The 23874-nt window shown below is 44.4% G+C and overlaps 1 protein-coding gene across 1 annotated transcript in view; it reads right to left on the bottom strand.

Moving 5' to 3' along the window:
- Positions 1–22711, bottom strand: part of GAD1 (glutamate decarboxylase 1) — a 28314-nt gene extending 5603 nt beyond the window's left edge. Inside the window, exons 1-12 of the mRNA XM_059852330.1 lie at positions 22566–22711; positions 20733–20795; positions 15248–15406; positions 14320–14562; positions 11547–11637; positions 6872–6984; positions 5356–5471; positions 5140–5219; positions 4881–4935; positions 3795–3911; positions 3571–3635; positions 228–306 (exon numbers count right to left, since the gene is read on the bottom strand). Coding sequence (XP_059708313.1) covers positions 228–306; positions 3571–3635; positions 3795–3911; positions 4881–4935; positions 5140–5219; positions 5356–5471; positions 6872–6984; positions 11547–11637; positions 14320–14562; positions 15248–15406; positions 20733–20795; positions 22566–22635 — 1251 coding nt within the window. The 5' untranslated portion in view covers positions 22636–22711. The remainder of the gene's footprint in view (positions 1–227; positions 307–3570; positions 3636–3794; positions 3912–4880; positions 4936–5139; positions 5220–5355; positions 5472–6871; positions 6985–11546; positions 11638–14319; positions 14563–15247; positions 15407–20732; positions 20796–22565) is intronic.
- Between the last annotated feature and the right edge of the window lie 1163 nt (positions 22712–23874).

Here is a 23874-nt window from a genome sequence, read left to right as displayed (position 1 = left end):
AAGATCCAACAGGTGAGGATCTGACCCATGTTGTCTACAACTTTAATTTAAAAAAGCCAAAACCCCCAGGACAGATAAAACAACTTCCAAAACACAATGTAAATCCACACAATCATTCCTTCCAAAAGAAGCTTTGAAATTAAACAGATTTTGCGGTACCGTCTTAAAAAGTAGGGCTTGATATTTACTTTTTTTTTTAATGTTTAATTATTAAATTTAAGGCAGACCTTCTCCCGGACAAGAATGGCAGAACATTGTAACAACACTCCCATCATCTTGTGTGGATTCCAAGTGACTGAGTTGGCTCTGCAAAAAAATTACACATTCAGATAGGTCTGGAAAACAGAAACTTAATCTGAAGCAGTCACCTTTGTTCTCTGCTTTCAGCTGGAAATATATGGAGTTTTGACCATGATGATATCACTATGGGTATTATTGTTGTCTTAAGTGTCTTCTTTCCCAGCTATGCTGTCCAGGAAAGGAATTTTTTTCGTGTTAAGATTGCAATGTCAGGCTTCTGATTATTTTATATTATTGCTAATACCACCTAATTAGTATCAGACTGATTAGCTGATACAGTAACATCATCCCCAGAAGAGTTCTCTTCTAGAAATAGCACTAATAAAAATAGCAAAACCTCTTTGATGTGTTCTATCGATTCAAGGTACTGATGGGGAAAGTGGGGGTGTCAGACAATTAAGGGACTAATATGAATTGTGGGAGAATACAGTTCTTTACTGAACAGCTGCTGGAAAAATAGAAAGGAAATAAAAACACATTTTGCATGCTTCCCTGCTTTCCCAGTTAGAGCCACAGCCCTTGCTTGTCAAGCCCATGGACTGTTAAAAGTTTCTGAAACTTTACATCTTATCCTACCATTCTCTATGTAAAGCTTAAAATTTCTTACGTGTGCACACAAGTCAATGCACAAGATTACCTAATTTACAAGTCAAACAGATGTTCTGTATTTTAACATACTATCCTAGACAGTTTAATGGTGACACTGAAATAAATGTGCCAACGTTGCAGGTCCATTGACCTTTTCACCCCAAGTAATTAATTACCAAGCGTCCCCTTGATTCACTGCATGTTCCAGAGAAGCAAAGTGCATAATTGTATTTCACAGACTATGTGTGTGTTTTTACAATGTGGTTGAGAGAAAATTAGAAGGTATTTCCTCCTCTTTTACACCCTGCTCTCAGAGGACACAGACACAACCACAGTTTCTCTGTTTTGAGCAACACAGCGATGTCTTCACCCCAGTCTGAGGACCGCTGATTTCTAGATACAATTCCAATCCCTGTATGTGCTAGGTTAGATTGCAGCACCTTTCAAGTGAAGGAACAGCGCAGCCTGTGCTGTACCTGGGGAGCTCACCATCCACCTAATATTGGCTGCTTGTGCTCTGCAAACCAGCAGATAAATTGCTCAGACTTATCTTTTAGAAAAACTTCACTAATAATTCAGATGAAGCAGTCAAGAAAAAGGAATTTGTATAACAACTTATTTCCTTTTGAAAACACCATGCCTTCAGTTTAGCACATTCATTTAACGTCCAGGGTTTCAAACAAAGACAATTTCAAGTCACTCCTCACAAGGAGCATTAGGTTTATGTTAACATGAAGCTGCCACTCTCTCCTCAGCGCAGCCCCCAGCCAGAGGCTGTCCTATCACAGGCAATCCCAGCTCTGTGCCATGGCAGCATGCCAGTCCTCCATGCCAGTGTGTCCAAACAGGCCAAGTACATCCTGTGTTATCAACAGACCCCAGCTGGGGCCTGTGACAGGCAATTACCCCGTACATGTGGGCCCCATCCCATGTTTGAAATCTGTATAGCTGATCGGGAAAGAAATAATTTCACGCTTCATAGCCTGCTGCTTGCTGTATTTGCTTGAAAGTATGGCATTAATTAGCACCTCAGGGTTGACCTCAGGTCAAAAGGGGTGTGCCAAACTCCTGTGACCAAACCTCTCTATCTTAACAAAATTATTTTGCAATGCTGACTTAATATTAGACATGTTGCCATGAGTAACAAGTAAATTGGACTGGGCAAAGGGTGATAGGATTCTGCTGCTTCAGGGTACTCCGCACCACATGCCGCTGCCCTTGCAACAGAAAGGTTTTGCTGCCAGTCCTTCCATACACCATCCTTGATGTTGTACTTATTCTTCACTTACTGTATGAGATGCCTAAACCTAGGATAATTTGTTTTCCCTAAGGAAGAGCATTGCTCACTGTACTCATTTTACAATTTTACATGGTGCCCATATTCAGAACGGCCAACTCAAAGGAGCAATTTGGTGCTAAATTAAAAGTACATGGATAGAGCTTTCTTCAAATAATTTTTGCTTCCCTGAAGGCTGATACCTGCAATGATGGAAAAGACCTAAAGTTTCTGATTCTATTTTTTTTTCTGATTTTTTTCAGATGGGCACCATTTTATGCTAGAGTGCTTTCAGAGGAAATCTAGAGATCAAAGCACCCATGGAATTATAAATATAGCATCTTCTACAGACTTGTCATCATTGGATATGGGTACAACTGTGCAAAGACCACGCCTGGAATGACTCCTGCGTCAAAATTGTAAGAACCAGTGGGAGGGTCACATTCTCACTCTTCTGTCACTACCAACACAAATGCTTTGCCTCTTTAAGTTTGATTCAATCAAAGGCTGGCTCTGCTCTCCATGGGCATCTTGGGAAGCTGTGTTACATACCTGGGGGGACACACATGCTCTTTTCTGCAGACTTCACTCTGACCTCAACAAGAGCGTCCTGCTTGTTTCATGTAATCCCCACATGGCACCAACACACAGGGCCCTGTGCCCTGAGACAGGGGACATCTGTCACCCTTTCTGGCCTCTCTGTAAATTACCTCGATCTTCTCCCTGGTACAGCAGAAGTGTAGCAGCTCTGTCTATCATAGTTCTTTCAAGCCTCAAAGGAACTGAAACTTGCCCCTGAAAATTGCTGCTAGTTCAGTCTCTACCTCCTCTCATTGTCGTACACGCCTATCCATTTGTGTGTGTGTGTGTATGTATAAATAAAAGTGATATAAGACTAAGCATATGTATGTGTTCCATTTTCCAGAAAACCTGCAAACATCTTTCAGGAGAGAACCTCTACAAATTCCCACTGTGGGTATTCATGCTCAAACACCTTCCCTGGATCCCTCATTTTTCACTGGTATTCTCAAAGCCCTACATATCAGAGATTGTCTATCTCTCACACTTCATTTCTTTCTTCAAATACTTCTCCATCCATTCCCAGACTTATGATCACTTCAAAGCTATGCATAGAACAATCTCCCTTCCTTTTTGCCAAGTAATATCCTTGTCTTCCTTCAAATCTGCTGAAAACTTACTTCTGACTCAATGGTACATCACAGATTTCTTCTGTAGTATTGTTTCCATCTCCCTAGTGTGAACCTTTCCCTTTTGCCTCACTATTGTTTAATTTAGTGTTTAAACTCCTCACCATAGCAAAGTAACATTTCCATGAATTGTTGAAGTGTCATGTACCTTGTGAAAGCACTTTAAGAACAGTATTACAAAGAAGCCCTGGGTAGTACCTTTCTATTCCATTCAATTTATGACGGTGCTTTCGGGACATTAAGAGTCCACCCCCCCAGGCAGCCTGGAAGAGACAGAAAAAAAGAGAAGACTCATTTTTTTGGAAAAGCTCAACAGATTTCAGTTTACTCAGGGTCTAGTAATAAATATTTTAATTAAAAAAAAAAAGTGTGAACTGAGGTTCTCTTTTTTTCCAGAGTAGCAGCACTTCTTTGTTACTTACATCAACATGGAGCCAGAGGTTGTATTTTTCACATATATCTGCAATCTCCTGTATTGGATCAAAGGCTCCATATACTGTTGTGCCTGCAGTTGCATTTACAAAAAGAGGAACATATCCCTACAAAAAAAAAAAAAAAAAAAAAAAGTCAAATATAAATTGATAACACTTTCAGAGAAAAAAAATGGAAAAAATAAAAAGGAAAATAATTCCGAAAATATTATCTCATTTTGTAACCAAAAAATGTTTTATAAGGAATATTATTTCGTCAAATATTTTTCAGTGAGGAGATTCAAACAATGTAGTGGAAGATGAGCAATATTCAAGTAAATGTGGGACTTTAACAGCAGTATAAACAAAAATGAATTACATATGATTTGTAAGTCATGATTTGAAGGCTTGAAATTGTTCCTTTAGTCCTTATCTACTAATAAACAGAACAAAGCAGAAAAAAGCAATCTAAAACAAAAGCAATAAATGAGAAACTATCAGATCAAAGAGAGACAATTTTGAATTAGATGAAATAAATGTGAACTGCTAATTCATAGAGTTCCCAAATGTAAAGAAGTTAAGAAATTTTTTTTTTAAATCTTGATTTCTCTTTGATTATTTTATTAAAAATTCATGAGTTTTTCCACTGCATTGATGCAAGAAATAGCAATTAATGCCTAAAATTTAATCTTATTGTCTATATTTAACAAATATACAGGCTACTTACATGAAATCTATAGGATTTTTTAACAGCTCTGTAGAATCTTTTATGGGTTTGGTTAAACTTAAAAGTTTAGATAAAAGATTTTATGTTTCCATGCTTGTTTCCATATATTTCCAAACAGGAAGTTATTTTTAAAAATCATGAGCTACAGTTGTGGTTCAAGAGTTAAAAGTCTTTTGGTTTTAAACAGAAAATGGAAACCTTACCAAGACGAACAGAAAATTCTGTAAACAATACATCAATGTATAATTAAGCATATAAAAATACTGTTATTGTATTTATATCATTATAATGTTCTCTTTAATGTCAACACTCTGGCTTCAAAGGAAGAAGCAATTTTACTAAGCCAAGCATTAATTTTTAGAAACACGAACCTTTTCTTTTGCTTCCAGAATTTTTGCCTCCAAATCAGCTGGTATTATTTTGCCTCTGTAATTATCACAGAAACAGAAAGACAAAGAAAGTTAAAGAATGTATATGTAAATAATGGCTGCAGTTGAAATAATTTAATAGGATTTTCTCAACAGGCCATTAGCAACTTGACACACTGTACTAAATCAGTCCTTAAACACAATAAAACAAATTTAACAGATGAACACATTTAATCTATCAAAACTTTAGTATTCATCCTACCTTTCATTGCATTTTATCAAAATAACATTGTCTGTTCCAAATCCAAGTGCAGCTCCAGCTTTCTTTATTGAGTAGTGACTCTGCAGCAAACAAATGAACATGAAATGGAGGGGTTGTTTAATGGCAAAGCATTTTCACAACATATGTCATGTCATTACATATGTTGTGAAAATGTAAACTTATGTAAATTAAGAATTAGCAGTGTATTAAGCTCACATGCTCTGAGGTAAAGAGAACCAGTTTAGGGACTGCAGCCATGCCTTTGGTTTTAACTTCAGGGAAATACTTGTAGCGTGCAGCCATTATGCTGTACATGTTGGAGATCGCTCCTCCTGTGAATGAACAAATAAATGAGTAATACAATAGTGATAATGAAAACAAAATTATATTATACCACAGACATTTGTGTCTCATTTGCATAATGCAGTGAAATTGGCAGTGAACTATGAAAAAACATTCCCCTGAAATGCACTGGTATCTGTCTAAATAGCAGAGGACAGACTCTCCAGAAAGCCAGAGTAATAATCAGAATTTCCTAAATGCCATCTCTTTCAATTGCTATCATTTTGTAACACATTCCTAAAAAGTTCAGCTTTCATTGTGCCACTTTTGCATAAACTTCTTGTTAGTAAGAACAACAGGAACTTATTAACTTTTCTGAGATTGAAGAAATGTCACATATTGGATGGATTTTCCCATCTTACTCTAGACGTAGAAGTGGATACTTAAAAGTAGATTTCTACAGCTGAACTATTTCTTCTACACTCCCTCACAGTCATTTATGGGAAAGAGCCACATTACAGGCTATGTTTCACATAATTTATTTTCACACTTAATTTTGAAGAATTTTAATACTGGGGAAGCACCTATTTGTCTTGGTTTGCTGCTAAAAAGAGCCCTGAACAATTAGCTCAGTTCTTCGGTGCAGACCTCAAGCTTTAATAAGATCAATCTCACCCCTAAGCCTAGGATGACTTCTTCCTCTGAAATGTTGTCATTGATGAGAACACAGAAAGATCTGTATTTTGCCAGCAGGCAGGACTGGAGTGTGCACTTTATGTGGGCTGTTCCAAAAGGAACCACCTCTGTTCCAAAAGGAGGTGGTTTTGTCCTTTATGCTCTGTGACAGGATGATGTTCCCTCATGCCAAACTCAGAAAAGTCCAGCTGGGCACCCACATTGTCCACATGCTGGCCCAGGACCATCACATGTTTCATCACCAGTCATTTCTGTCAGAGCTCACTGCCTTTATGTTCCTTGCATGGGAAGACACATTGTCCTGGTCTTTATACTAGAGTCATCATTGTGAGTGCAATCAGATTATATCCCCGATAAAGAGTCCCAGAAATTGACAGAAAATCACAAGCTTTTCCTGACTGTGAGCCCAAATCCTCACGGACCACCAAAGAAACCAGTACATGATTTTTGAGAACTTATAGTCAAAAGAAGCTGTGGTTGCTCAGTGCCTCCAGAAATGAAGCTCATAAAAGGAGTGTTTAAATGCCTAACTGTGTGCTGTAATCAAGTTTTAAATGCCATAGTACATAGCCATACAAAGAGATAATTTTTTGTCCCATCTATTCTGTGGGATGTTTAAACAAAGCATTCCTACTCCTAAATATCTGACTCATTGCTTTCTGTTGCAGATAGTGTGACTATTCAGACACAGCCTATATTTATTTTAACTTTTGAAGTTTTAGTCAAACCACCAAAACAAAGAAGAAAAACTCACCAGGTGAGAATATTCCATCACCATCTTTGTTTGACCATCCAATAATCTCCCTCATCTTTCGAAGTGTTATTTGTTCCATGAGGACAAAGACAGGAGCAATTTCATAGGTAAACCTGCATGGATAAGACAAAAATACCAAATAAGTGCAATATAGATACAGACTCTAAGAACACATGATAAATTCCCAGGCTGCGATTCTTTCTTAAAATGCTCGAGGTCTCTAAAAGTTTTCCTGTAACTTGAGGTCCTGATCCTAAAACATTATCCAAGCAAAAATCCTCAGGAAAACAATATTGGAAGTACTGATGAATAAAAACTGCAGTATTAGATATTTTGCAGCTTTCTATATAGTGAATGTAAGACCTAATGTTCATCATCATAGCGCTGCTGACTTCTGTACAAGTTTGTCCTCTGAAACAACTGTTTCCCAAAGTGCCAGTTCCACACTTGTGGAATAAAATACTGCTAAATCCTTATGAAAACAGTGAACTTCATTGAGCTAAATAAAACCATAATTAGAAGTATTGAGCTAGGGTTTCAAAGTTTAAATATAATTAATTATGTGGATTTATTCTGTTGATGATCTCCAAGGACAACTTACTTCTACAATACAAAGTGATCAATAACTGTCAAGAGTAATTACAAATGATGATTTTCTAATTACCAATTACCAAAACCAAGTCAGCAGTCAACTATTGTATCCACTTAATGAGGGCAAAAAACATTACATATCCTGGCATGCCCTGATGTCAGAGTCAGATATGTGGATGGAAATTGACAACCATACAACTATTTCTGGTCATCAAGGTAGATGGACAAATTACTACTGCTATAAACAAATTCTGCTTGCTGTGTGTGGGGAAAAAATAAGTAAGGGGGAAATGGAAGCATAGAGAAATGAAGAAATCAACCTCTGATTTCCAAAGGAATCTATAAGAGCATGACAACCTGACACTTCGGATTTGACTGATATTCTCCGCTTGAATAATTTTGTCAAAATGTCTGTGTTGTCTCTCTAATACTAAAATGATATTTTGAGACTAGGCACAGCAAAATTGAATGAGACATGATATTGAGAAGGGAACAAGTGTCTGAAAAATCTTGTCTTTTATTTACATCTACATTGTTTGCTTCCACTGTTAATATTTTCTTCTATTTTCATGTGTCCTTAGTCCATCAGGGAAACACCACCATTATTTTTAAAATGTTCCCTTAATATTAAAGATTTCTAATTTGTTTAATTATTGTGATTGTTATTTTCAGAAGCCAAAATACTACTTGTTTTGCTTTTATTATCATTAGAACTGGCAGATACAGTTCAATACTGATCTGAAGTTTGGGTGTTGCCACTATTTACAAATGAACAAAATTAATAAAGCAGTGTCTGCTAACAGTGGTTTTGGGCTGTTTTGTTTTTAAGCACTGCAAGTCTAGAATATATCCCAATTTTTATTTAGGCAGAATGATAAACTGATGCCCATAGGAACTCAGCAGTCTATAGATCACTGTAGCTCAATACAAAGTACCCTTAAGTCAATGTGATTATTTTTTCCCCACCAGTTTAAACACATTTTGGGTTTTGTCCTGAGACCTTGCACACAAATTTTGAATATATTTAAACACAAAGAAAATACTACTTATTTATTCTATTCTGTAGTTATTTTCTGAGTCTCCAAGAGCTGACAAGCAATAAATTAGTGTAGATGTTTATAAATTACAAGGTTAATGAAGCTATATTAGATGATGGCTATGAATTTACAAATCATATCTTGTTAAAGTTCATTTCACCTTACTTGTTTTAAACTTAAATTATTTTGAAAAATTCCATAAAACCCAAAAAATGTGTTTGGCTTACAAGGAACCATCGAACTTTAGAATCAATCTCAAAAAAAACCCCAAAAAAAACGCTGATTAGATTTTCCTATGGTTACAACATTTACAGGTATTTCTGTGAATTAACTATTGCAGTCATGAGTATCAGCTCTTTACATTCTGTTTTTTTGGTAGAAGCTAGTGCTGGCTTAATTCTACTCTCACATAAAGGACAAATCACTTTATCAGACCAAATCATTCTAGCACCGTTCTCTTGTTGGCCAGTATGTAAAAAGCAGTCTGAGAATAAACAGAGAACATTTTACATCAATTTCCCATTCATAAGCTTATCTGCACAATACTGAAAACACCAATGTATTCCCTTGTCTCAGCTAACAAACAGCGGGCATAAACAGAACTTCTGGATCATATTCATTTTTAACCTCAGCTGGCTGCTGCATGGTGACAGAATGCCCTGTGCTACAGAACTGGATGAATAATGAAATTCTGAAACTGTCATGCTGAAGGTCTCATGATTAGAGATTGAGCTATGAATAGCATATTGATACATTATTTCCAAGTCAATAGGGAAAGTTTATTATGTTTATTTTTATATATATTATCTTCACAGTGACACTTAAGTAATATTTCCTAATGATAATTTAAAATTTTAAGGGAGTACAGATGTTTTGATTACTCAAAACTCATCTGCAAAAGAAAACACGTACTTTTAATTGTTCATAAATATTTTAAGTATTGTTTATCTGTAGAAAAGAAAAATTGGCATATGAAAAACATTCCCTACTATAATTCAATATTACTGTTGCTTTTGTGTTATGTGCTCATGTAGCTGTAATAGGTTGGAACAGTTTCTAGGTAAAGGTCAAAACCTGTTCTGGTGTGCTGGAACACTGCTCAAAACAAACACTATGAGGTCACAGAGGTGATTTGGTTATTTTTAGTAACCTTCTCTGTCAGTCTTTGAATCATATTTTACAAACATCTTGCTTTTAACTTTATTTGCAATTACTGTGTTACTTGAAAGCACACCATGTTGACTTTGGTTTTATGAAAGAAAGGGTCCACTAAGCCTTATGCTAACAAATAGATACTAAATTTTCATGTTCACAGAGAAGTATTTTCAAGATACATTCTTTTTTAAAGCACAAATAGTTGAGAAACTAGCTATTTAACAGCTTACTTTCAAAAAAAATGGAAAACATCAATAAAAAAGAGTTATTCTTTAAGAAGTGACTAAATGAGTGCAATGTTATTAATAATTATGGCAATACCTCTTTATCCTGTCACAGTCTGCCACAGAGTTGAATTCTTTTATGTCTTATCAGGTTTGTGTAATTTCACTGATTACAAAAGGATAACTAAACTGGGATAACTATATTAGTCAAATGGGCTTGGAAAAAGTGACACTGAAATATTGGTCACAGAAAAACAACTTTTAAACAAAGTTTTGTTTAGAAATGTGATCAAAACTGTTTTCACTTTTAATTGTGCTGCTAAAAAGGCACCTCAAAGCACTTGAAAGCTTTTACAGTACTTGTTTAATAATTGAAACATATATTTCTATGTTTTCTTCCCAGTCAGCTTTTAAATCTGAATGTCTCATACCAATTTCCAGCAAACAGACTAACTGAGATGATTATTACAAAGAGAAGGCTGGTTTTGGCTTGAGCCCCTTAGGTTTTTATTTTATTGGTAATGTCACAAAACAGGCACAGCTCTAACCTACACAGAGCTGCTAGTCATCAGATATATTTAATAAACCATATACTCACAGATAGGCCAGTGAAAATATTGTTCATTTTCCAATCTGAAGATAGATTTCGTATGTTATGACAATTAGCAACAAACTCCCCAAAAGAGAGGTCACTCTACAGTTAAAACACATTCAGTACTAAAACACACTCAGGACCAAAAGAGAGCAGTGTTATCTGCTGAATATATGGACTCCCTTCACATTTTTGAACATATAGAAATCAAAACATAAATAAAAACTTACTACAAGGTTTGGTTGGTTTTTAGTGGTTTGGAAGGTTTTTTTGGTTGGTTTGGGGTTGGGTTTTTTTGTTTTGTTTTTGTGGATGTTTTTGTTTAGTGTTGGGGTTTTTTGGGTTTTTTTCATTAATTGCACTCTGCTGAAAAAATTCATCATAATACCTTACACTGACATTTACCTCAAGTTAATGAACTTTGAGGTCAAGAAAAATTAGGAAAAAGTTCTTATTTGATGCATTCAGATGTCAAATTTTACTTTTTTTATACTTCCCTTTATTAATTTACATATAACTTTATTAATCTTAGACTGATTCCTTCATTAGCATAAAATTATTTTTCAGCATTACCTTTTTAATTATTTTGAAGTTACCCAGAAGTCAATTGTTTACTAGCACATGAACAAAAGGTATTGCCTCAAGCCTGCTATCCCTGAAGTCAACAGCCGAGAAGAAAATAAATTTTTCCGTATCTTGTGTTCTAGTGTTAACATGTGTATAGCTGCAGACCTGTTCAGTCTAGAGACAAAGCTTTTTAAAAAAAAGAAAAATATAGAGAAGATTGGTCCAAAAAAAAGAAAAGTAATTTCATGTTATTATATTAGAATAATCATGTTTTACTTACCACGTGCTCGCAGATATTTGCATTTCTAAGAAAATTATTTCATTGTCTGTAATTATTTTCATTGTCTTACTGACACATTTAGAAAAACACGAGATTTTTTTCTGGAAGATGTAACATTCATCATTTAAAAATGAAAATTATTCATATCTGTGACAATACCTATCTACCATGACACATGGCAGCCCTTGTAAGCACCAGTCCCAGACACTGGTGACAAGACACTGCTTACATGTTTGTGTTAGCAGTAGATGTCAGCCATTCCCCAGCCAAGCCAATAATGTCCAGTCCTGTGGACAGCTGATTGAAAAAGCGAGGGTGACCTGAAAAGAGAATTGAGAGCAACTTAGAACAAACTTTACCGGCATCTGTCAGGTTTCAGATTTAAATCAGCCACCTTTTCTGACACAAATAACAGGTTTGTACTCAGAATACTTGCAGCAAAGTTTTCAAAGCAAGTCCTGCTTATGGGAGACTGATAGCCAACATTCACGGATGTCTTATTACAAACTTGAAAAAATGCTTCGGAAGGGAGCTTCTGTACGGAATCATTTGCCTTTAAAAGAGAACCTCAGAATCGACTGAGCCTGTAAACAGCTCCGGGACCTGCCCAAGGAATTGTGCTAGCCCATTTCCAGAGCCCTCTTACCACTTCTGTCCTGCTGTGAGCTCGGGAGAGGAGTACACGGTGGGGGACACCCCCTTGGCAGTAACAACCTCCAGGTACCGGGGCTATTTGCATTTGAATGGAGGGAGAGAGGAAGGCCCAGGCGCTTTAACTGGGGCTGCAGGAGTGAGAGAGGGCTGCGGAGGAGCCCGTCACTTCCCGAGCTACAAGGACACGGCAGAGACATTTTGAGGGACGTCTCAGCGCTGCAGAGGGACAGGTCCCCGAGAGAGCATCTCGACTTCGGGCCCTTTCCCCACACGGTTTATAAGCTAGAATTCACCTCCTTAAACAGAGTTTGCTATTGAACGGAAGAAAATCACATCCCTGCGTTTCAGCCGAGGTTGCTTTAACGACTTTCTTAAGCAATAATCCCGAGTCTTGGGGACCTACTTTTCTAGCATGAAGAGAGGAAATTCCCAACAACTGGCATCGGGCGCTGAGGGGAGGTGGGAGGTGCCATGATTTAGACCTCTGCTCTCTGGAGAAGGACACGCAGATAGCACACTGGGGACAGCCCGGCCCTAGAAGAGAGGTCAGCTCTCGACGCCTGGAGAGGACCCTGTCACGTCGGATTCGGTTCAACGCTAGGAACATCAGCATCTTTTGACATGAAGAAACAAATGCGATTCTGCCCCGAGCGATGTCAGCAGAAATCTTTTGGAGGCGTGAGCCTGCCGGCGCTGCCACATCGCGACACTTCCTGAAGAGGATACGCTGCAGCTGGGCTGCTCCCGCCAGGGCAACCCGCGGCTAGGGGCTAGAGCCCAGAAATACCACCGCGGCTTAGCTGTTCGCTTTACAAATCAGTACTTCTCTCCCTGTCCAGGACACACTGACTGGCAAGTTATCTTCAGCGACATTTCGCTGACCTCCCACAGCTGTTAATGAGCCCTCGATCTCCTAAGGCTGGGCTGCAGGTTCAGACCCGGTGACTTTGAAGGGAGCTTGAGAGAGAATGCGAGCCCCAGGAGCCCACAGCAGAATGCGTGTCCTGAGCAGTCAGGCCATCCGAGCAGCCCTTTAAAGCTGCGCCAGACACCGCTTTGAACAGAGCTTGTGTCCGGTCGGATACCTGCCTCTCAGGTCCTGGGGACATGTCCTGCTGGCCCCACAGGAGCTCCAGGGGCTGTCGGGGTGAGGGGAGGAGGCTGCACGACTTGCGGCACGATGAATAGAAGAATAATGGTGCAAGCACGCAGAGCGCAGCCACTCTGACTTAACCTCAGGCCACCTGTCCAACAACCCACGCGTTTGGGAGTGAAACACTCTCCCCTTTGATTAGGGTACAAAAATCAAAGTATGCTCCTGACTCCACTGAATCGATCAAACCATCATGAAAATAGGAAAAAGGACAGAATGCTACCCGCCACAACTGCTGTCAAGATTTTGCTCCTTGAATGGACTGCATTGAGTCTTCACGGCTACAAAACTAATCACAGCAGAAAGCTGGGGCCCGTGCTTCAGGAGCCATGGCTCGCAGCTGCCCAGCCGGAGACCGCCGGGAAACAGCCTCCCGTCCTGAGCTCCCGCCGCTCCGGCTCCGCGGGGACAGCGCCGCCCGCTGCGGTCCAGCCGAGCCGAGCCGAAGAGGGCAGCCGGCCAGGCAGAGCTCAGCAGCCCTGAAACGCTGGAGCAAGGCTGGGGACAGGAAACTCGGCGCGCTACATTACTGCTCCACTTCCTGACTCGCTTGGGTACGTACGGCTGTCAGGGCTAGTTGCCAGCCAAGATTCCTGTGGATCCAATGTAAAACATTTCAGGTCAAACAGCCTGAGAGAGCATTGACTTTGCTCTAGAGCCTGGCTACAGCTCACCCAGTCAAATAAGTGATTACAACCCGGGATTTCTGTCTGATTCAAAAGGACCTGGACGGGCAGGACTCCTGGGTAATGGACTGAAATCCACAGGGTTCCTTTATTGATGATTCCTAGGATTTCAGTCTCTTTTTCATTAAACGTTTGATGAACATAAAGAAGAAAAATTGCAAATTCTGTGTCATTTATGCCCTCATTTACCTAATGATATTGCTCCCCGGAGACACAGACAGCTAGCGTTTCATCAAGTGAAAGAGATTACATCTTTAAAACTTGTTTCTTTGGTCTAAAAACAGCACTGAGCCCTACCCGGCAGGGACGGATGGCCATCAGTAAATGAAGTTTCTGAGCAGAAACATTTCCAGCGCCTGCAGCCAGCCCTGGAGCCGAGCCTGTAGAGAGGCACAGTTATGGGCGTAGAGAGGGTGTTGGCTTACCTCCGTGAGCTGTCAAAAACACCTCCGTGAGCCTGAGAAAAGTCCCAGGAGGGACTCGCCAGAGAGTAGTGTGCAAAAACCTACCTGTCCTCACTCCATATTTCAGTGTGTCCCGACAATCCACCAGAATCTGCTCCAGTGACTCAGGGTTGTCTGAAAGCTCCAGGTTAAAGCCTTCCATGCCCTCCAGGAGCTGGTGTGGGTGGTGGAAGTCCAGCACTTTGGTGGATCTGTCAAAAGTCTTCCTCACGTAGTTGAGGAGGATGTCCACAACCTCCAGCAGAAACTGCATTGTTTGCTCCTCACCATTCTTGGAGGGCAACAAATCTGTGGGGCAAACCAGCTGTCAGCACTTGCTTTGTGAGAGAGAAGCAGAGATGAACCAGCCTCGGCTGCCCGCAGTGTTCAAAGGACCTGGAAGCTGCGGTCCCAGCGCTGCCTGGTTGCAGCTGGGCAGACTCCCGGTCCCTCTCACCCTGGGCAGAAGGGTGAGCCTAGGTCGCCCACGGCAACAGCAGAGGGACCTCCAAGGTGCCCCGGCCTAAGAGCATGCCCTGCCATGCAAAGGTTGTGCGACATGAGGCACTCGCCTCCTGTGGGCCAAAAGTACCCGAAATCCACACCTGCCCTTACCTTGACACGTCCCCACCTCTGCCCCGCAAAGGGATTGCTTTCTCTTTCCAACTCTTCTTGCAATGGCCCCCTACCAGCAATCATACTAAGGAGGATAAAAACCTAGAATTACTCTCCTCCCGGATGCTGGATCTGGAAAAATCCCTGGAACCGCTGAAGCTGAGCTGCAGGTGATCAGCCCAAAGTACGTGAAACTGCTTTTCAGGCAGGTTGCACACATCAGCAGTGCAGCTTCCAAAAAACACAGACACAGAGCTCCCTTCAAAAATGGCCAAGGAAAAGCACAGTCTGAACATGGCTGCACTTCCAGGGCAGATGAGGGCAAGACTACTAAGGGACATGCCTGAGCTGGATCAAGGAGAAACTGTAAAGTGTTTACCTCTGGCATACAGATTGGAAAAGTCTGTCTCGGTGCGCCGGAACCTGGATTCCTTCTCACTGTTCTCGCATGCCAGCAGGCTCTTGGACGACTGCCTTTCCTTCAGAGAGCTGGCGATCCGGCCCTTGTCTTCCAGGCTGTTGGTCCTTTGCAGGAACCCTACATTATTATTGCAAGGTGCACAGGTCAGAGTTTTCTCACTTCCCAACATGTTTAGAAATATCTAAAGCAGCTCTCTAGTTAAAAGTGGTGTTGGCTCTAGATCTGACTAATGAGGTCAGGAATAAGGGTATTTATGGGGATTATTTGCCTCCAGGAGGGAGAGTTCAAAATGCCATCAACTGCAAAAACGCAGCCATGCAAAAAACAAAATTTCGTCATTTAGTGCACTGGTAAATTCTTATTAAGTCGACCAGACAGATTCCACTTCAATAATCAGCCACTGGAAGAGAGTTCAGGATGAGTCAATGCTATTTCAGCCTGCAGGCTAAGTTTATGGACCTAGCAGACAGGGGCAATGATGTATGATTAAAATCAGGGCCATTTTCAGTTCTCCTCGTGGTGCTCTCACGCACAAAAGGCATGAGAACAAGCAGCCATTCTGGAGCATCCGTCCTGAGAGTGCTAGAGCTCTGAGGATACCAGTAGCACTCATATAACCCCACCTTCCTATTATCATTAAGTACTGATGCGGATTTTCCACCTGAAAAGAGGCTTTGATGCTAATAGTAATCATCCCCGGAGGTTTTAAGAGCTCTGCTCTCACCGGGAACACATCTTTGGCACCCAGAACCCGAACACAACTGCTGCTGTTATATTGTCACGGCAATAATAAACCCACTCACCCCAAGAACTATTGGGGCGGGAGCCACGCAGAGCCCGCAGCGAATTATGAGATCTGTCTACTTTAACAAGGCAGGGAGAACAATTAATTTTCTGGATTTGATATATTAAATCTATGATGCCCACTTAAACACGCATAGTGTCGGGCTTTTTGTCATTCAGGAAAGCATCGGATTTTGACGTTCCCCGTTGCACCGAGTGTGCTTGTATGTTTGGAAGAGGCACTACGGTGACGCCGGTCTCCTTTATTCTTTTTCTTTTAAAACAAGCAACAATCGAAAACAAGGCTCGTCGCGGCTGGGGATATCCGCCAGAGAGGAGGGCTTAGCAGGGAGGAAAAACAACGTCCTGAGCTCGCTCACTCACTCGCTCGCTTCCCCGACGCTGCTTCTCTTCAGCGCCCTCCGCTTTCGGGCCATGTGTCCCTGCTCTCCGGAGCCCTGACGGCGAACCGGGACTGTGGGCACCTCCCATCAGGCGCCCACCGCCGGCCCTTACGGGACCCCTGCATCTTGGGCAAGCATAGAGGCTGAACGTCGGGGGACAAAAGCGAGCGACAGTGAGCTTCTGGGCCAACTGCTCCCGGCGCGGTACCTGTGCCTCGGACCCTGCTGCCAGCCAGGCAGTCGCGAAAGAGCTATCGAAAAAGGAGCACTCGGCTGGCAGGCCCTTCTGCATCAGTCGGGTACCCAGACGAGTCTCCAGGAGGGTCGCTCACAGGTAAGTTTGTCGGAGCCATACGTCCAGTGAACATCTCACGTTTTGCCTTTTAATTCTGATCTTCTACTGATTAGTCTTTTTCTGTGATGCTTTTACAAATGAGACAAAGACTATTCAAGGGAAACTCTCTTTGTGCATAAGTTAAGAGTAGCCGTCCATATATATATATATATATATATGTAATATTTAGTTATGTTGTTACTGCTTCTAATGGCTCTTGCAGAGATCATTAGCTCCTGCAACAGCTAGCGCTATTTTCCTGCTCATTAGGAGGAACAGCTCATATCAAAGCAGGTGCAGTCTAATCTGAATTATGGATCCTCTTTTACCGGGTTCTGGGGCTTGATTTTGCTTTGTTTTCCCCCCACCCGTCTTTTTTTCAGGCTCTCAGTAGCGATGCTCAGGTGGGACGGGTTCCATGAGAAGAGACGCCTGCAGGAGCAGCCGCGTTCCGCTTGCCCCGAGAGCCGAGCTCCTTGCACAACTGGCGCTCCCCTCGGCGTGCAGACGAGCTTTGGGGAAGGAGGGAGCACCGCTTCAGTAACAGAGAAAGGCTGCAGTTGCCTCCAGTTCAACTCTCATCGGGCCCAGCGAGGCCGCGGCATCGCGGAAGGGTCTGACCTAACTAGACGCTGCGGGCCGGCAGCTCAGTCCTTGCCCGAACGACTCCACGGCTGTTCTTCCCCGCGGAGGCTCCCCGGACCCCCGAAGCCGGCGGCGGGGATCATCTGGGGCTCGAAGCGGCCGCGCACGGGGCCTGTCACCCTGCGCCGCGTGGGGACCCGGGGCTGCTCGGCCACGCTCGGGAGGCTCGAGGGCGGGGATTAGAGGACGAAAAAAGCCTGAAGGCAGGATCGCGCTGTCGGCCGACATCAGCCCACCCGGCTGTAGGTAATGTGCGCTCGCTCAAGCCCCTCGGCCACGGCAGTGTCTCGTGGACCTGGAGACTCGGTATAAGGGGGAGCCCGTGGGACACGGACAGCCCCCGCTCTGGAGCCGCCGGACCATCTCGTTTGCCGAGCCCCTCCCTGGGAGGGTGTGGGACGTTCCCCAGCGCCTTCGCGGTCTGCAGAGAAGCGTAACAGCCGGCCCTCGAAGGCTCCTTCCGCTCCCGGGGAGAAGCGCATGACTGTAGCCGACCTTTCCTCTGTATTCTGCTTGAAAAGCGAGGCCGGTGTAGGAGACTTCCAGCAAGTAGCCGAACATGAAATATAGTCCGTGCTGCTTCTCCTGGAGCAGCGGAGAGCGCAGCCTTTCTCAGGAGTAGGTCCGTTCCGCAGGTGCATTTTCATGGATGCGCTTAAAGAGATCGAGTTTTCAAGAGCCGAGTAACACCAGATTGGCGAGGGAGTACCTCGGCGCGCAACGCGACCAAAAATTCAGCGTGATTTCACATCAAGCCTCGTACAAGGCATGTGCGTGAGCCCCCCTCGGCACCGCAGCCCTGTGTGGACACTCATCTTCCGAGGCGGGGAGGGACCTGCCGGCTCCTGGCGCGCACCGCAACCATCGGGGGGGTGCACCTCGGTGGCGGCTGCAGGTGATCCTGGACCCCGCCGCTGTCGGGGAGTTTAGCACCACCTACCTAAAGTATGCTTGGCAGCATAAATCCCACGGACTCCGGAGACGAGCCCAGTTTCTAACATGCATGGCTGCTTTGGAAGCCCCACTCTCCCACGTTGTTCACTAGGTTTGGAATCATCAGCTGGACGAGGCCAAACAGGAGACGCACCGGAGCAATTTTACGACGTTGAACATTCCACTCGTGCCAAATGTTAACAGGATCAGTCCCAGCAATAACAATTGCCATGGTGGGAGTGTAGCATACAAATCCAGATAGAGGGGGAAATATGTCCATATTTTGGCCGCCGTGACAGTTCATTAAACCGCTTAAAATAGGAGTCAGGATTTTTTGGGGTTTTTTTTTTTTTTTGGTTTGGTTTGGTTTGGGTGCTTTTTGGTTTTTTTTTGTTTTTGTTTTTTTTTTTTGTTTTTGTTTTTTTTTTTTTTTTAGGTGGATATGTACAGAGACGAAGGGTGGGGGGGAAGGGGTCGGGAGGGGTGGGGGTGGTGGTAGCAGCAGCGCTCTTTTCAGGCAGTGGCTTTCAACCAGAAAAGGAAAAAAAGCTAATCCTTAAATCGCTCAGATATTTAAGAAGAAATTACATACATCTTGGATACCTAATTATTTGAAAATGTCAAACCCATAATATACAACTCAGATGGAAAAACCAACTCATTGTTCAAGACCTGCCTTTTCTCTGAGGTCAACCCTTATTTAAAGTTTGCATTCAAAATTAATCGATTTCAGTGTGATACACACAATAGAAACAATTCCAAGGCACCTTTGTGACTATACAATATTTAGGGTCTGGAATGATATCTTGTGAAAGGTAAGGACAAGGAGGTATTAGCTGCAACAGTCAAATGTCAACTCGTTTAGCAAGTTTAATTAGGATTCTTGGCAACCTTAATACCTCACTCTGTTTACCATAGGCAACCTTCCCTATATGCCTTTGTGAAGGTGTTCAATTCAAATGGGAGGGCTCATACAAGCAAAAACAGTGCTCGTGATCAAATCTGAGTATTCCAAAACGGCATCACTCACTATTCCGAGTATATTTTTCATGTAAAACAGAAAAGAGCCAGCAAAGGAAAACTGAACACCAAACCACAACCAGAAATACAGCTTGTCTTGAACTCCCTTCACAAAGCCTTCACTATGCTCTCTTATGCCCTTCTCAAATCCAAAATGGTAGGATATTTCATTTTCAAGTGTATTTCATCTCAATGAGAGAAGCTGCGCTGTCCTTCTCTAACCTCCGTAGTCTAGCAACACGGAGCGAGCCTAAATGCGCTGTACTTTATCAGTTCTGCTTGCCGGGCTAAATTAAAATGATGGTGAAAATGCCCATCGCTCCAGCCACTGAGGGGACTGGTAGGGAAATGGTCCATTAAACCCAGATCAGGAGCTATTTATAGAACTAAGCGACTACTCGTTAATGTCGCCAGCGGCTACCAGTGAAATCTCTCACAAACACAGGGCTAAACATTTGCACTCTGATTCCTTCCCTGCTCAAACTTCCAGGTGACGAAACACTTAATAAATGAACTTCGACTTGAGCAAGCTGGGAAAGAGGTTTAAATGCTCCTTTGCATCGAAAAACATGTTAGTTTCTCCTGCGACATATTTCCCATACCCCCAAAAGAGACAGAGGGGAAAAGGGGAAATAATTTCTACGCATAAGGGGTATGGGCAAAACGGAATGATTCCCCCATCAGAATACGAAGATTTGACTGTTAGCCTCTGAAAGCGAAGGCACTACTGAGATATCTAGAGAAGGAAGACAGCTTGTTATCGGCAAATGAATCTCTTGCTATAACGTTGCGATCTGATTGTGCATTTGTTTCCCTTCTGCATTTCATGTGCCTGCGCGCTGACTGGCTGCCAGCGCTATCTTACCAGCACAGCAAGCTGACGAATTGCTCTTTAATAAGGCTCTCGTTAATCTTTTTTTCCCCAGGAGATCCGTATTTTCTAGTCAGATAAGGCTGAAAAATTTCAGACAGTGAGAGGCGACGAACCTGTCCCCCGCCCCCCGTTTTTCCTCCCCACCGGCCTCCCCGGCGGGTCCTGCGCTTTCTTCGCCCGGAGCGCCCGGCGCTTGCACCCCCCGAGTGTGGCAGGAGGGGCAGCGCGGCCCCCGCCGTCCCTCCCGCGTCGGAAAAAACCTCGGCCACCGCCAGCCCGCGGGAGGGCACCGCGGCGGGGCCGGGGCCGCGGAGCCGCCCTGCGGCCGGCAGGGGGCGGCCGAGGCAGGGCCGGCGGGGGGCGCTCGGCTCGCGATGCCCCCGCCGGGGCGGCCGCGCCGTCACGCGTGGGTGTGTGGGGCGTCCTACGGGGAGGCACGGCCGCACTTACCGCATATCTTCAGCCCGATCTTCCTGGTGCACCCGTGAGCCACGCCGCACCACGAGTCGTAAGCTGGAAGAGAGAGCAGAGTTGTTCCCCTGGGGCGGCGGGGTTGTCCGGCAGCCGCGCCCCACCCGGGTGTCCCGCACGGCTGCATCGCCGTGAGAAACGGCTGACTCCGAGCCCGGCGGCGCTGGGCGCGGGGCAGCTGAGGCTCGGATGACAGCGAGGTGACATGCTGGCCTGCCCAGAGGAGAGGAGAAAGCACCCGGGACCCGACATCTCATCATTTATTGGCGGGGCTCCAGGGAAGTAGCAGCTTAAAATAAAGTGGCGTGAAATGGGGGTCACAAAAGAGTTCAGGAATTAATTGGGTGAAAAATAGTATTTGACTAGATGATCGGACTCGCATCATTGAGCCTCGGACGGACTGACGGGCCGCCGACGCCCCTACTAGGACTGCAACTCCAGAGGGAACAGGCTGCTTCCCAGCCCCTCGAGTCGTGGCTCAGACACGCACCGGTCAGCCCCAGCTGAGCCCTCGGGCAGCGGGGAACGAAGCCCAGGACCGAGGTGGAGGGTGCACCAGCCGCGGCCACGGGCACTACCGAGCCTCTCCCGTCCATCGCTCGCGGCATGCCGGGGCAGCAGCAAGTCCGGTAGCGATGGACCCCAAAGGGCGACCGGGGGCTGGGGGTGGCTGGCCTGGCGTTGGGGGGCGAGGGGAGAAGGTTTCAGAGGAACAGGGACGAGGACGGCTCACCCAAGCACGGAAGGCAGCGGCCTGACTCTCGGGGAGGGGGGAGCGGAGGAAGAGCCACGGCTCTCCTGACCGGGCGGAGGAGCCCGCTCGGCAGGGGCGCTGCCAGTGCCCGGGGGCGGGGAGCCCGTGTGGGCAGGGCAGGATGCTGCTGCCAGCGGTTATCTTTGTTTTAGCCGTGTTGCCAATTAATTCGATTTCTGCGTGTGACACCTCAGCCGAAGGCAGCAGTGCCTGCCACGCGCGCCTGAAACTAGACCCAGTATTGCCGTTCGCCCCCTTCCCCGTTTTTTCCAGTTTCAGAATAATGACAATAATGACTCCGATGCTCCTGTCTCGTAGCTCTTTCAGGGTAAAAGGTTTTGCCCGCTCTGCTGTCCCTGACAACCTTTCATTTCTTACTGTTGCCCGCTCTTTGTCTCTGATGCTTCATAGCATCGAGCCTCTCTTATTGTTTTGTTTTTTGTTTTTTTTTTCCTGTAGGCGATGGTCTGAACTGCCTGGCAGGGCGATAAACTGATTCTCTATCCACCTGCAGCAGCCTTTGCTTCCCACTCACACCTCAATAACTCAAGGCGAATTCAGAGCAATTAGGAATATAACGCTTTGAAAAGCTGCAATTAGCATCCAAATTTCGCTTGATTACAGGCTTCAGCGTAGGCTGAAAAGAAGCTGCAGAATTAGCATTTATAAAATGTAGCTGGGAGACACCTGCTTTAATACCCGGGTGTAACTTCGCCCTTTAACTGATTCGTTTTCTCCACACCCCTTCCAACATCCCGATTTTTTTGTCCATCTGGGAGGTCAGTTTATTGTCTGGATCTCTCAAACGTGGCTGTAAGATAAAGACAACGTTCACCGGCAAGGTGGGCTTTTCCTCACAGCGTTTTACTCGCCACAGATAGACCTCTCCTGTTCCCGGTAGGAAGATGGTTTCTTTGTGTAGAGCACTTTCCGCACCTTGCTTAATGGCGCGGAACAGGGCTTCACAGATGTATCATTTCGTTTCGAAACTGGTCTTTCTGAGCCTAAATGGAGAAAGCCTCCAAAACACTTAAAACGAGGAAAATATTAAAACCTACTTGTAGGTCGCAGATTAGGTGGGGTGGGGTCCGAAGCATCGTTGGAGGACGAGGGAGCGGAGGAAGCCATCCCTTCAGAAAAGCCCCAGTCCTTGGAGCTCGTATTTCCTCGATATTCCTCTGAGGGGTGGGCAGCAAGGAATTTGCTGGAAGGAAGAACAGCGGGTTTAGTAGTCTAGTCTCCGGGAGCACCGCACCAGAGTCCCGTCCAGACGCCAGCGGGCGGCAGCCGCGCAGGTCCCGAGGCGGCGGCAGGACCGGCCGAACCGGGAAAATGCCTCGACAGACTGAAGAGCAAAATCTTCCCTTCGTTAGATTCCAGGGCACTACCCCCCGCGCTGGAATGACGGATTTAGCAGAGCATGAAGCCTATAGCAATTATATCGGTGGCCACTGAGCAGGGCAGTTATATGGCTCTCATCAAATGGAGACCAACGTGCAAAGCGGGCTTCGAAATCACCAGCCCAAACGACCTACAATCCCAAACACAGCCCGCTTCTGGGCTTTACCAAACACACGTCAGGCTAAGCATTCAGGAAAGACTGACAGATAAAACCCCGCCACCACAAAGGTGCGTTTTGCCCAGTCCAATGACAGGCGCCACATACATGTGTATTTGCACACACATGTTTCAGCAAACCGGGGCCACTCTGTGCTCCAGCACTAACCAGCGATCTCCCGTGCCCGTGCTCGCTTTTAGCGGCGCAAATGGCAGGAGAGGCACGTCTGTCTGGGGAAAGGAAGGTGCAGGACCAGCCCTCGCTCCTCGCCAGATGTTCAACTCTTTCCTGGCGGACACGGCGTTCCGATAACCAATACAGGGTCGCTGATCGAGAATTGCCGGGTCACTGCCCAGCTCGTCTCTTTGTCCCCACGTCTACCTGCGATTTATTCTCTTCCCCTTGCAAAGAAAATGAAGGTCGCGGTAACGAAAGAATGCTTTCTTTGTTAGCGGCTTTTTTCAAACCGGTAGCTACCGATTCATTTCCACTGCTGGGTGGATTTACACTCGCGTGTAAACGCAACGGATCAATGATTTCAATGGAAAACAGGCATTTAAATTTTTTAAGACGAGAAAGAAAACAGCCATAAGCAGAAGATATTTTCTAGACAATGACTAGAAGTGAAGTAACAGGTTAACACTATGTCTAGGGCGGTAGCTGTATCAAAAAACCCGTTATTCCTCTATTCATACGACAGCCACCAAAACCGATTTTTGGGAGAAAAAATGCTCCAGAGGTTCTCAAAGGCTTAAAAAAAAAAAAAAATAGGATGCCGTTTAGAGGACACTTACCGAGGGGGCGAGCGG

The sequence above is a fragment of the Haemorhous mexicanus genome, chromosome 8 (assembly GCF_027477595.1).
Source record: "Haemorhous mexicanus isolate bHaeMex1 chromosome 8, bHaeMex1.pri, whole genome shotgun sequence".
Taxonomy (NCBI): Eukaryota; Metazoa; Chordata; class Aves; order Passeriformes; family Fringillidae; genus Haemorhous; species Haemorhous mexicanus.
This window is presented reverse-complemented; position numbering and strand designations above follow the sequence as displayed.